This window comes from Euwallacea similis, chromosome 5 (genome assembly GCF_039881205.1).
Source record: "Euwallacea similis isolate ESF13 chromosome 5, ESF131.1, whole genome shotgun sequence".
In the NCBI taxonomy this organism is placed as follows: Eukaryota; Metazoa; Arthropoda; class Insecta; order Coleoptera; family Curculionidae; genus Euwallacea; species Euwallacea similis.
This window is the reverse complement of record NC_089613.1, coordinates 1,608,519-1,621,396: the sequence shown is the minus strand read 5'-3', so window position 1 is coordinate 1,621,396 and position 12,878 is coordinate 1,608,519. Positions and strand designations below refer to the sequence as shown.

Sequence of the window (12,878 nt, the reverse complement as noted above, 5' to 3'; positions counted from 1 at the left end):
TGTTTTTTCAATACAACTCTTTGTTTATGGGGTCAACTAGATCCTTAGTAATGAGTTCCTTGAACCCTTTCCATAGCAGTCTTGCTTTGTAAATTTTACAATATTTTTACATTATTATGGTATTTTGCAGTAAGTACCCATTTTATTTGTAGGATAAATTATGCCTCGAAATAACCCAAAAGACAAGTATGAACAAGGTGCATCATCTTATAACTCTCCATCAAGCCTCAGGAAAACAACCACTTATATGTCTGCCGAGGATCAAGCCAGTGGGAAAAAATCCACTTGGAGTGAGCTGGAGATAACAGGGACTATTCGAAATCTTACGACCAGCCTGTTTCAGATGACACATTTAACAGGTATCAAAAAAAACTATAATGCTTGATTTAGTTTGTGCATACAGTTAAAAATGAAGTTAAAGAAGTTTAGAAATGTTAATGATTTGTTGTATAAAGTGACAATTTCTCTATCTTCTTCATGTCATATTTATTTAATTTCAAAAGGATCAAACATGTAATCATCATTATCGGCTTGTCAAGAATGATTATAAGCTTATAATTATTGTTGATAATGAAATGAAGCAGAACCTCAATGCAGTTCTCCTTACAGGTCTGACATTAAAACATAACTGTCTACAACGTATACCACCAGATATTTGTCACTTGGTGAACCTGCGTAATTTGGATTTAAGTCATAATAAACTAAGATCATTGCCAGCTGAATTAGGAGATTTAATTCATTTGAGGTGAGTAGTGTAAAGGGAAAACTTGTGCTATTAACACCTATTCTAGGATCCTTTTACTGAAGATTTTCATGGAGAGGCCAAGTTAACCTTTCCTTATCACCTCTTTCCTGATTTCCTAGAATATGTATGTGCCTTGTAAGTTAAGGTTTACATTCATTGTTATAACATGATATTTAGTGCATGCAGATACTGTATCTAAATGTGATTTTTTTAGGGAATTGCAACTAGGAAATAACCATCTGCGAATGCTGCCATATGAACTTGGAAGGCTCTTTAATCTGATGGTGTTAGGGCTGATGGGAAACCCTCTCAGTAAGGATATCATGTCAATCTATACTGAACCAAATGGGACCCACAAGCTGCTGACGTTTATGCTGGACAATTTACAAGGTAAGAGGGTTTATTTTCTTTTTTTCTGAACATCTTTCTAACTTTTGTTTGGACAGTTTTTTTGAAAGGTTTTGGTTAAAAATTTTTTAATTATAATTATGTCTTGAAGGAGGATCCTCAAATTTTTTACTGTGATTATTATTGATTAGCATTTTAATATGTGCAACATATAAAATTTATATACCTAATATTCGAGGAATATAACTGCCAATATGAGGATAATAAAACTCTGCATCTATCTACAGAAAATCATACTGAATTTTCACAAAAACATTAATGTTTTAGCAATTAATTTTGAAAATTATTTCATTTAGCCATATTTTTTTAAAAACTTAAATAGCTGAATGAAGAATATTTACATTTTCAATAAGATCGTTAGTTCAATTACAATAATCAAAAGAAGACAAGTTAAAATTTAATAGCTGACAAAATTTTCCAATTTGACACCATTTGAGTTTTTTATTTGAAGCTGGGGGAAGTGATAGTTTATAAAACTCAGCTTAATGATATTAATAGGGGTAAATATCCAATATCCTGTGAATGTAGGCGGTGCGTAAGTGGAATAATTTTGACAAAAGTAACGGATCAATTATAATTTAATTTTTAGTACTTAAAATATATTAGTAAAGTCTGCCTTTTCTGTTTTGTGAGTTGCAAAGTTCACCTTGTACTTCTGCTGATGGAAAGTTAGTAAAACTGAACTTCCTCTACCATCAATAACAATAATATAGATTCCATTCAGTAATACACAAGGTACCGCTATTCAGGAATTTAAATCTTTCAAGTTTACTTTAATTGGTGCTGAAAAGAATGCAAAGTATCACATTCTCAAAATGAGACAAGAAGATTTACCTACTTCAATTTACTAGGCCATGAGTATCTACCAAATAAGGTAATACACAAATTGCCGTCGTGTAAGATTATCGTTATTCAACTGGCAGTTTAGAGAATTCCATTCTGATTGCTATTGGTTGCTCGCCGTTTATATTTAAGGTTGTTAACTCTCAATCAGTCACGAATATTTCACTTCAGATGGCGAAAGGTAGTAGGTAGTAGTATGTTGGTCAAAGTCTGTTCTGGTTTACGGTGGGTTCGGCCCTATACCTGACTTGTTTATGTGGTTCTTTGCAGGAACAGTTTTAGCACTCGATCTATTAAAATTCCAGGAACTGGCTGGAAAATGTCATATTTTAGCATAATGCATTGTCCGTTTTACAGTACAAAAAAGCCATTTGCTTGTAAATCAGTTCATTATTTCGTATCATGCATGATCCAAGCCCAGCAAAAATCCTGTTGCGGTCTTCCTTTACGCATATATTTAACTGACTCGTTGCTATACTGGGCACATACAGATTATTATTGCCACCGTTCAAACAATATAGTTCGTCAAAACAATAAACTATCACAGTGACATTCACCTTTTGGCATAATAAAATTTTATACTTTTGTTTTGCACAAAATGTATCGCGAGTGTGAGAGAATGAAACTACAAGAGAGCGCAGCGATAGGATCGAAGACGTGCCCGTAATATGAAATCTTTGAAAATTCTTCTGTGAGTCAGTCATCCTTCTGTCGAGATTTTGTGCTTTTTTTCGGCGATTTATCTGCGTAACAAATCTCTGCAGTCACAAATGAATGCGTTGCCTACTAGTTGGATCAACAAGACGAAGATTTTAGGGGAGATTGGGCTTGAATTGTAAACGTATTTCACAACTTGGCTGTAAGTTCCTCTTCATTTGTGGGAAGTTGTCTCACCATAAATGTACACGTATAATTGAATAGATATGTTATGTGGCTTTAAGTTGTCACCCCCTCCATACTTTTTAATAAATTATTATAATTTTTTAAATTTAAAAGCAGAATTACATAGAAAAAAAATAAATGTTATAAAAATGCAATATAAATTTATTATTAATATATATTATATTAATATAATATATTATATTAAATAAAAAATTTTATAAAATATCAAGAGTTATATAGCCATCTGTATCGACAAAGGGCCATCTGCGTTATTCTGTGTTTATCTGCATTTCATCCCATCTTATCCTTGTATTATCTTGTATAAAGTCGCCTGGTGCGATGGACAAGTGGAGTTCATTAGAATCATAAAATTAAACCATCCTTAACCATTGAAACCACATCATTCTTCCTCATAATTTTCTGTGACCAGTTGCAAGTCTGATCATTGTATCATAAATTAGATCTTTATTGCAATAAAAATAGTTTTTTTACTGCAATAAAAAGGTCGAATTACAGAAATTTGTAGATCTATTAACCTACAAATCTTTGTTAATGTAAGATCGGAATCTGGTGACAGGTTACATTTTTCTTAGGAATAAAACGGTGCCCATTTCGAACATTTAATTTAATTAATTTCCTATCAACAAACAACAAAATTTTTAAAAAAATTGGTTATATACTATAAACTTGAGTTTGTATTGCATTTTTTACATTTATTGTTTTTTTATTTATAGCTCTTTTTCTTAAAAACAAATTTATTGTTTTTAAATCGCATTACCACATTAAATATAGTTTTGAAATACCTTTAACTTGAGGTATCATTTGACCCATGTTTTATTTTTAAAAATCGGCCATTTTGTCTTATCGCTGATATAAGCAACATTTAGAAGAGTAAACAGATATCGAAAGATAATATTTTTGGTCTTATTTAATGCTGTTTCTGAATTTTATAATATAATATAATTAAAAAGTTGGAATTTGAGGGGGGGGGTCAATTAAGAATCGTATGGTATGTTGTTGAGAATTTTTACTAACAGCATTTTCCCTACAGCTTGCAACATTTATTATCGTGTTTTAACTATTTATTTTACAAATATTTGCATTGCAATTTTGCAAATCCATTCAGTAGCCTTGATAGTCCAGGTACCAATAAAAGTAACCGTTTTTGTTATTAATGACTCGTGCCATCTACATGTAATATAATTATATACGTTTCCTTCTTAAGCTCCTTTTTATATTCTATTCAATTAATAGTGCTAGTTTGCTAATTTTATGGGCATAAGTAGTAAATAGCGATTGCCTGCGACATATTTACTAAAATACATTAAAATATTTACGCAGTATTGCAAATTTAAGTGCACCATTTTAACAAATTACATCACCATACAATTAAACACATATTGCCCACCAGATTATTTAACACTTCAGACTCTAGATTTACCTCTTCTATGGAGAATAAACTTAACTTATTGGAATGGTCACCGTGTTCCTGGGATTTAGATCTAATTGAAAGCTTTTGGGGGCTTTTGAGATCACTTTTATTAATTTTTGTATGTGATATTCTTAATTTTAAACTATTATTAACTTGATCCTCTTTCTTTTTTAATTTGTTACTAATTTAAATAAATAAATGTTCCTCTTTGTTGATTGTTTCAAGATATCGGACTCTTGCAATTCCTAAGTATTTGTTAGTTGGATATTTGTCAGATCGATAGAGGTGATACCAAAATTTATAGTTTAATACCTAAACCAGGATTTTTTACTTACGTTTAGGATTTCACTGTTTGGATTATATTTTTTCAACATCCAAGTTGTTGTTGGGCATTTAAAAAATTCGGTTTTGCCAACAGTTCAGTGATTATACAGTTCAAGGAATCTAACGTTACTATGTTGTTTTGTATGAATTTGTTTTATTTAAGCCCATATTTGAAACTAGACGAAGTTTTTGATTGATACTGGATGAGCCAATGAACATAAAATTTCTCCTTTGGCCTACTAAACCTCCCTTTGTTACAAAACGAATGATTCATAATGTATTTAGGTTTGTTACTGTATTCGTGCAGAACTGAATTATCTTCCATGTAATAATTGTTGTGCTTTCATGTTTAATAGTGGTACCGCCTTATTTTGTACACACCTCTTCTTTGATATTTGTGTAGTGCGTATGTATGAAAGGCAGATATTAATGGGCGTGACTCTATTTATTTTGCTATTGTAGAACCAGCCGTTCGGCCCATGTTTTACATGATTTTAAAACGTAACCATTGTCATAATGGTTATTAAAAAATAGATTTTCATCTCTAAGTTTATCTCCAGTTCGTAGTTTCTTCGTTTATTTATTTTAAGTTACTTAAAAACGCTTCTAGAAGATTTACATGATACCAGATAAATCCAGCCCCATTTTTTAATCATTATTGAATGGTTGAAGTTATAAGTCGAGTCATGATTTTGTTTACCGGAAACTGTAAACCGTTTATGCTCCATTCGAAGGGGTAACAATTGACGTCGCCGGTTCATTTTCACATATTCAGGCAGGGAGCACACATATATCTTGTTTGCCAGGACATTGTTTTAGGGAATTTTTACCGCTATTGCTCTTCCGAATCAAGAGATATACTGTGGTAGCGGTGCTGTTACACGGATTCTTCAGCAGATTTAGGTTCCCTCCCGAATTTCATTCGGTCCAAAGTCGTAAATTTGAGTGGGCAGTTTTTCAGCAGGTCATGAAACCTCTCAGAATTCCCAAGACAAGAACTTCGGATGGCATAGCGAAAAGATTTAATCTTACTGCGGAACAATATTTGTCAAAAATGGTGGCAGATCATCAGTGTGGTTGGTACTGACACTCACTTCTCCTATTAACGGCATATTCATTTCGATTGAGGTTTCATAGGAGTTTGGAGGGAAAATACGACATTTCGCGGATTTGATGAATGGAACTTCAGAAAAAAATCTAATCAACTCGAAGGGCTTCATGGATGATTTAAAGGAGAGACTAAATCTTGTCTAGAGCAAGTCAGGAAGAAATTGTGGAGTCAATGATTAAGCCAAGACGAGATGTGACTTGTTAGCTAATTCTCGCAGCTTTCAGAAAGGTGCGTTCGCACGGCTGTACAATCTGAGGAGGTTCAAGTCGCTCAAATTGAGCCAAAAAGTTTGAAGACTTATACGGTCACAAAGGAGATTAATGAGTTGGTCTATAGAATCCCGTGGACTTCCAGAGCAAACGTGAAAATCGTTCATCTGGATCTGTTAACGAGATATAATGAAGGTCTGTCTGTTCGGGAGGAACAACCTTAAGAGGAGGGCAGTGTTACGGCTAGCAGGCGGCCGCCGCAGGTAAAAGACAGACAAAAAATGGTTTATCGTGGGCGCGCTAGACGAGTGATTTATTGTTTCTTTTTGCGTATGTCGAATATTCTGTTATGTTTGTTTATGTTAATGTTTGCATGTTTGTAAGAAAATTGTGGAATCTTCTAGTCAGAAAATTCTTAGCTACATAAGAAGGCCGTTGTTAAGAGTGAGTTTGTGTAAAACTAATACAACTATACTAAGGAAGTGATTGTGATAAGGGGTATTAAAGTATTTATTGGTGGATTACGAGTTGGTGATTTGTAACTGTGCTTATTTAATAAATAATGTTTAAGTTGAAAGTGGGTATACTCGAATCATTTGGACCCCCGAAGTGGCAACGATATTTGTTGAAAATTACTATTTATTCATCTTAAAAAAAGAACACAATCTTTTCATATATTCGTGTGCAAAGCAGGTTAATTTCGTTACTAATTTTAATGGTAATGATTTGAACTTTTTTTACACCTCTACTGTACAATCATAATGACTGTTTTATGGCAAAACAATGACAATGAGTAGGTACGGAAAGTTGCATAGTGGTAGCCTGAATTTGCTGTTGCATTAAGTAATGTCTCATGACATAGATCGTTTTGGTCGCGCGACTTTGTTAGGTAAAATCATTGGGCATGACGGTTTTAACGTTCCAATTGATAAAATAATGGGTTTCTATTTGGGACTTGGTTTGCATGTCAATAAGAGCATTCTCCCTGCATATTTGTAGACTTCGTCGATTTTGGCGACGAATAAAGTCGGCCTCGTTTGACATTGGAGAGAGTTAAAGTTGGTTAGTAGTATGAAATTTTATGTTGAAAACTGAATATTTAATTGTCCTACTTTGAAAGGTATCTCAGGAGCTCGTAACTGCGAGACGATAAATCTACTGAGAGGTCAACTTTGGTTTGAAAATTTGTATTTGCCAAGTCTGTGAATATAAAAAATCATAGATTTTTCGTCATTTAACTCTAGAGAATTGTAAAAAAAATTGTTTTTCATTTATAATTCTGTAGAGAACTTTCTGGAATGAAATAATAGTCGGTACCGCCACTGGAAGTTTGTTATCATCATTGTAAGATCATTAGATGGCTGAATATTTTTCCATGTACTCCTACGAATACTTTATATTTTTTACCTACTTTCGGTGGTATACGTGTATTTGTCTTAAATACAACGAAAATTATCGACAATTTTTGGCAAGTTTACAGGAAGGCAAATTAAATCAAAAGTGAGCACGAGTGCGCGAATGCCTTTTTCAGTTGGAAGTTACCGCTGTAATTCGTCAATAATGAGTTCGGCTTAGCAATGAGAAATCAGGATTGCATTGTTGATATATCAAAGTTGACAGATGAATAAAATTCTGAAGAACATTGCATCTTGATATTCTTTGCCTTACATTGTTTGAAAATATGAAGTAATTTCGTTAGTTTCCCCGCAGTTCTGTAGAAGTTGTAAGTCGGCATTGCTAGATGATTAATGGTGGATCCTCATGAGCATAAAAATAACAGTGTAATTGTCATTTTAACTGAAAATGAGCCATTTTGTTCTGAGAGATCATTAAAGTCTTGAAAGTTTCTGTTGAGCAAATCTATAAATCAAAAGATCTAATTTTTTTACAATTATATATTTATGCATTAAATTTGTTGAACATATTAAACAATGAGGGAAAAAGGTCTAGTTCGGCACTGTCAAATGAAAAATCTACCAAGAGATCAACAACAGTTTAAAAATTTGTGTCTTCTTTATCCATGAATCTAGAGCCATGATTTCTAGCCTTTTTAAAGCATCAATCTGTGCTTTTCATCGGTAACAAACATATGCTACTCAGTGAAATATTTACATGTCGCAAATCTTGTGTATGATTATTACTGCCAAGATAATACTCAATGACCTTTACGACTTTGCCATTTTGTTGAATTACAATTTTGGTGTGTAGAAAGACTTACGTAAGAAGAATGACAAGTGGTGTTTCGTTATTTATAAACATCATGAGTCATTGGATTGTTGACCTTTTTAGCATCTTGTCATTATGCATGTGGGGAACTTATGCACGGCACAGCCGGTAAAGTTCTGTCATTTCATACATTTTATATATCTGAGCTAATCATTACCATATTCAAGTTTTTTTTTATATTGTTTTTATTATTTATTTTTGTGTTAGGGCCAGTTCTTTAAAGTTCTTGTTCGTGATATCTTTTCGAACCTCGAACTCAGTTACTCATTCTATTAGTTAAATAGCGACTTTATATAAGAGAAACACGTGAAAATTATGTTAAGACCTTTGTAAGAGCAGCTCTTCATCTCCTAGCAAACATATTACGACTGCTCTTCTAAATTCGTAATTGCATTAAACTATTAATATGACAAGTAATTATACTTAATAGGCGCAATTAATGCTGGTGTGTATCTAATTACCGATTACGTGAGTGATCGAATGCTAAAAAATTACGAAGAAATCTTGTAACTGTTAACGTATTTTTCTCGAAACTGACAAATATCGGTTTCCTTTCGTGTTAGTTCAACGATGAACATAATTATAGCTGCTGGCTTGGCGTCGTTCATTAATTTGAAATCTAAATTAGTATCGGAACCCTTGACCCGTAACACTCAGATTTCTCGAGGAGAGGGCATATACTGAGCTGTCCAAAACAAACCAAGTGTATCGGCTCACAATGGGCACAGGACGTCGGAAGTGATTAAATCCTGTTAGTTTAAACTTTGAATTTATTGCAGTAATTTCGTGGTTTTTGCGGATTGTTAATAAGTCCAATTAAATTGCGGGTATGTCGTCGTATGTTTTTTCTGCGAAATACTGGCCGCTAATAGAAGAACACATGCATTACTTTAACCTCATTCGGAAATGAGTCGAGGGAACGTGCCTTTCTCTTAAAGCGCTTTTTATTGTTGGAAAAAAATCTAGATAACACGGATAATGCGTTGATATCGGAACTTGTTCCATGATAATTAACATAATATTAATTTATTACTTAATTTCCATTTTAATCACGTGAGGAAAACATGTTGAATAATATGTCATAATTATAGTGTGCCAAATCTTTTAATGCTGAATTAAACTAGTGCAAAGTAAGCAAGACCCGGGCTTAATACGTTTTAATACGTAATACTTAATTACGTTGATATGGGCAAGCCCATGCGGCATCGTGTGCCTTCCGACTTCCTTTCTCTAGACTGTGGTTGATTTCCTACCAAAAGCCAAAATGCCGATTGTTTTTATAAACCCCAAATCAAGTGCTCACTGGAGGTTGAAGGACGTGAGAGGTGTCCATAGAAAAATATTAGGTAATTTCTAATAAACACTTGGATTTCGAGTTAAAGGGCGAAATTATCAACCAACATCTATTTTTTTGGAAATATGTTTAAATTTAACATTACCAGCGCAATAATAATTTGGTACATCTGAGTAAAATCTCTACTGAAGACACCAACAATATTCGCACTGAAACTAATCTGCTTGACGGGCAATTTTACATCCTCAATACATGCAGCAAACTCTAATTACTTATTAAAACACTGATTTACTAATAGCCAAGGCAAACATTAGACATCAATAACAATTCGTGTGCTTAAACACACCTTTTGCAAGAAGGTGGGTAGGCCCCAAAGGGGGCAATATTTTATTATTCAATAAACACGAGAAAACGTGTCGATCCCAAGTGAGATTGGGTAATATTCACAATTTAATTCAACTTAACGGGTTAAAAGTCAATATCCTAATAGGCTTGTTTGGGAGTTATGCGTGCAGCAAATAAACAGAATAACCGATAAACTGAATCAAACGAGGCACGGAGTTAATGAGAAGATTTAGAATAGCTCGTGGGTGAAGTGAAAGAAAGACAAGTAGCAAATTACCGAGAATAGCGGAGTAGTAAACTAAATTTGAACGTCTCATAGGTTTTTATGAGTAGGTAACCACAAACAGCTAGACTTGCTAATCATTAATTTTCAGACTAGTTAAAGCGAAAGAGAGATATTCCCATGCAAATTCCGTAATAATACCGTATTAATGAAACTGTAAGCAGGCGCTTTGCGCCCGCAATTATCGTTTACAACCGGCACGCAAACCGCAGTAGTCATCTAACATTGTCATAGACTTGCGATAACATGAACATGACCAAACTAGTTTGGTGGACACGACAAGATTAGAATTACGCGACATTTTGAACGGTTTCGGTCATAATAAACAATCATCTAAGTACCGTATTAGACGACGCAAACACGTCAGATTTAGTCGAATGTCAGAAAACGTCAGGAGGAAAATGGAAAGTTTTGACACCAAACAAAACCTGTTAAACACCTCCAACCTCATGGAGCATAATTTTTGCTGACTAACCTGAGTGGTGACAGTTAAATATGATAAGATATGATCCGTCTGTTATCATCACTCGAGTCTTCTATATAAATGGCCATTGATTTCAATTTCTATTTCTCCTCTCGTCGGACTTTCTATTATTTCCGGGGAATTCATTTGCGTACTAGTCAGTTCCCATAATGTTTCCATTTCCGTTTTCCGTTGTGACTTCCCTGAACTCTTGGCCAGTTGCAGATGTGCATATCTGGTCGCATATGGAACTGAGCTACTGGAAAGTGTCCAGTTCTTTTAATGAAGAACGATTCTCTACCAGCCACACTTAAATTCTCAAAGTTCCTGGAGCGCGTAATGCCCGACCGCAATAAATTACAAAAAATATATAGAAAAAAAGAGAAGTTTGGAGAAGACGAATTGAGAAGGAGCAGAAAGATAAGTGGAAAAAAATAATAAGATTGGGAAAAATTGTGAGGGTGGAAAAATTAGACAAATAAGTTGAGGTTGGGACGAAGATGAATTGAGAGCGAATAGAAGGAGATGCAGTATCGATGTTTCTTAGAAAATAGTGACACAATTTGAAATACGTGTGTAAACTATCATCAACATGTAGAGCATATTCATGCATCTGGCATTTCGTGAGAATACGAGAGCCGCAAATTATTAGGTTTTTTATGTGATGTTTAATTAAACTACCTTAAAAGTAACTAGACTATAAGAAATATCATAACGGTGAAAATAACTTCCGAGTGATGGCTTAAATTTTAATGAACATTTTGCAGCAGTTTGGGCAAGTAGGTTTGTTGTTAAACTACTAGGTTCATTCAAGCCACAAAATTAGAATGACAAAATTAACGTTAGCGTTAATCAGCGGTAAAATTTAATTACCCCTGGAACATTTCCGCCTTAAATTTTTGATCATTCCCGACAAGGAAACAGTAAGAAATGGTTGCATGTTATAAGCGTATTAGATTCTTAATATAGAACTCGCTAATCTATCACGCATAATTTTCAAAAAGCGGGAAAAACCAATGACTAATAACCGATAGGGCAGGCGCAATTTTATGTACTGGTACTATCGAGCCGCATCGCATGTACGGTTAATTAAAATTTTTCCTCGTCGACGAAAACACTTAATTCCAAAACGACGTTTATCTTCGGAATCCCAATTCATTTTCCTAATCTCCCATCTGCACACCATGCAAACCACGTGTTCACGCAAGTTGTTCTGGCAATTTACAGCCGAAGAAGCCATTAATCGACCCTCTTGATTTTCTTCAGCGTGAACGACCAAAAAATGAATTTGTTGAACATTACCACTCATTACGACATGTTACATAAATAATACAGTATTTAACTGTTCCTGTTGTTGTTTCTTCATTTCTTCGGAAATTGTAGGCACAAACTCGCGTATTTTTAGTCACCGTTGAGGAGCTTGTCACTCATAATGGTCTACGATAATTAATAGTTATTGTTTCCTTACTTCGAAGGCATAAGCACGTAAACTCTTATGAAGAACAATCAATAAGCTGTGACTGGAAGCCGGTGCTAGTTCATTGTTGTTTTTTTTTTTTTTTGTTAGGATCATTGAGGGAATTTCCGCAAATTTCCACGTAACACGAAGTATCTTAGATCAAAATTAATAGTCCATTTTTTCTACATTGCGTATAGTTTATCTGCTCGATTCTTAGTTTTAAATCTAACTATTGAAGAATTGTATGTAATAGAATCCATTGCGCCCACTAGCAGTTCTATAACTGATTCACAACGCACGACAATCGCAATTTTCATTTCATTTAGTAAGGGGAACAAGGACGAAAAGGTTATTGATGGAAATTAATTCTTCAGTAATTCTTTATGGCTTATGTGGTGCGTAGCGCATGCGGGACAAGATTGTATTTTTTATTGGAAGCAGAAATAATGTTTGTGCTTCTTTTTAGCTCTGTGTGCAGGCAAAAAAATGCCGAATGGGTCGGCTCTTGTTTGCTTATGTTTTGTGCGCAAAGTGGCCTATAGGCACACATTAAGTATATAGAATAGTATAAGTAGAAAGGATGCAAAGGTAAACTTTCAATGAAGAAAAAATCCTGAGACTTTAAAAAACTGAGCGATTTTTTGAAACGACCTCGAAAAAACTTGGTTGAATTCTATGAGTGGAGTTCTTCTGATGAAGCCTAGCGGAAGGCTACCTTCAAAACATCTGAATTTTTTGAATAATTTTGTGAAGTGAAGCAATACTCGCATAATATAAAGAGAAGAAACGTTGTGTAATTCTATTAATTACAAAATGTTTCCTCCTGAAGAAACCTCGAGTAACCTTTCTTGAGC

The 12,878-nt window shown here is 34.1% G+C and overlaps 2 protein-coding genes across 5 annotated transcripts in view; both read left to right on the top strand.

Annotated features, from left to right (window-relative positions):
- Positions 1-12,878, top strand: part of twin (CCR4-NOT transcription complex subunit 6-like twin) — a 71,888-nt gene that overhangs the window by 396 nt on the left and 58,614 nt on the right. For 3 of the 4 annotated variants that reach the window (XR_010752148.1, XR_010752147.1, XM_066390380.1), the window contains exons 2-4: positions 153-359; positions 610-745; positions 960-1,135. Coding sequence is in view for 1 of the 4 variants with exons in the window: in XM_066390380.1 (XP_066246477.1) it covers positions 161-359; positions 610-745; positions 960-1,135 (511 nt within the window). In the remaining 3 variants the exon portion in view is untranslated. Of the gene's footprint in view, positions 1-152; positions 360-609; positions 746-959; positions 1,136-8,886; positions 9,008-12,878 lie in introns of those variants that run through there. The other variant, XR_010752149.1, reaches the window with a different exon arrangement.
- Atf6 (bZIP_ATF6 domain-containing protein ATf6) overlaps positions 1-12,878 on the top strand; it is an 83,978-nt gene that overhangs the window by 23,477 nt on the left and 47,623 nt on the right. The window lies entirely within an intron of this gene.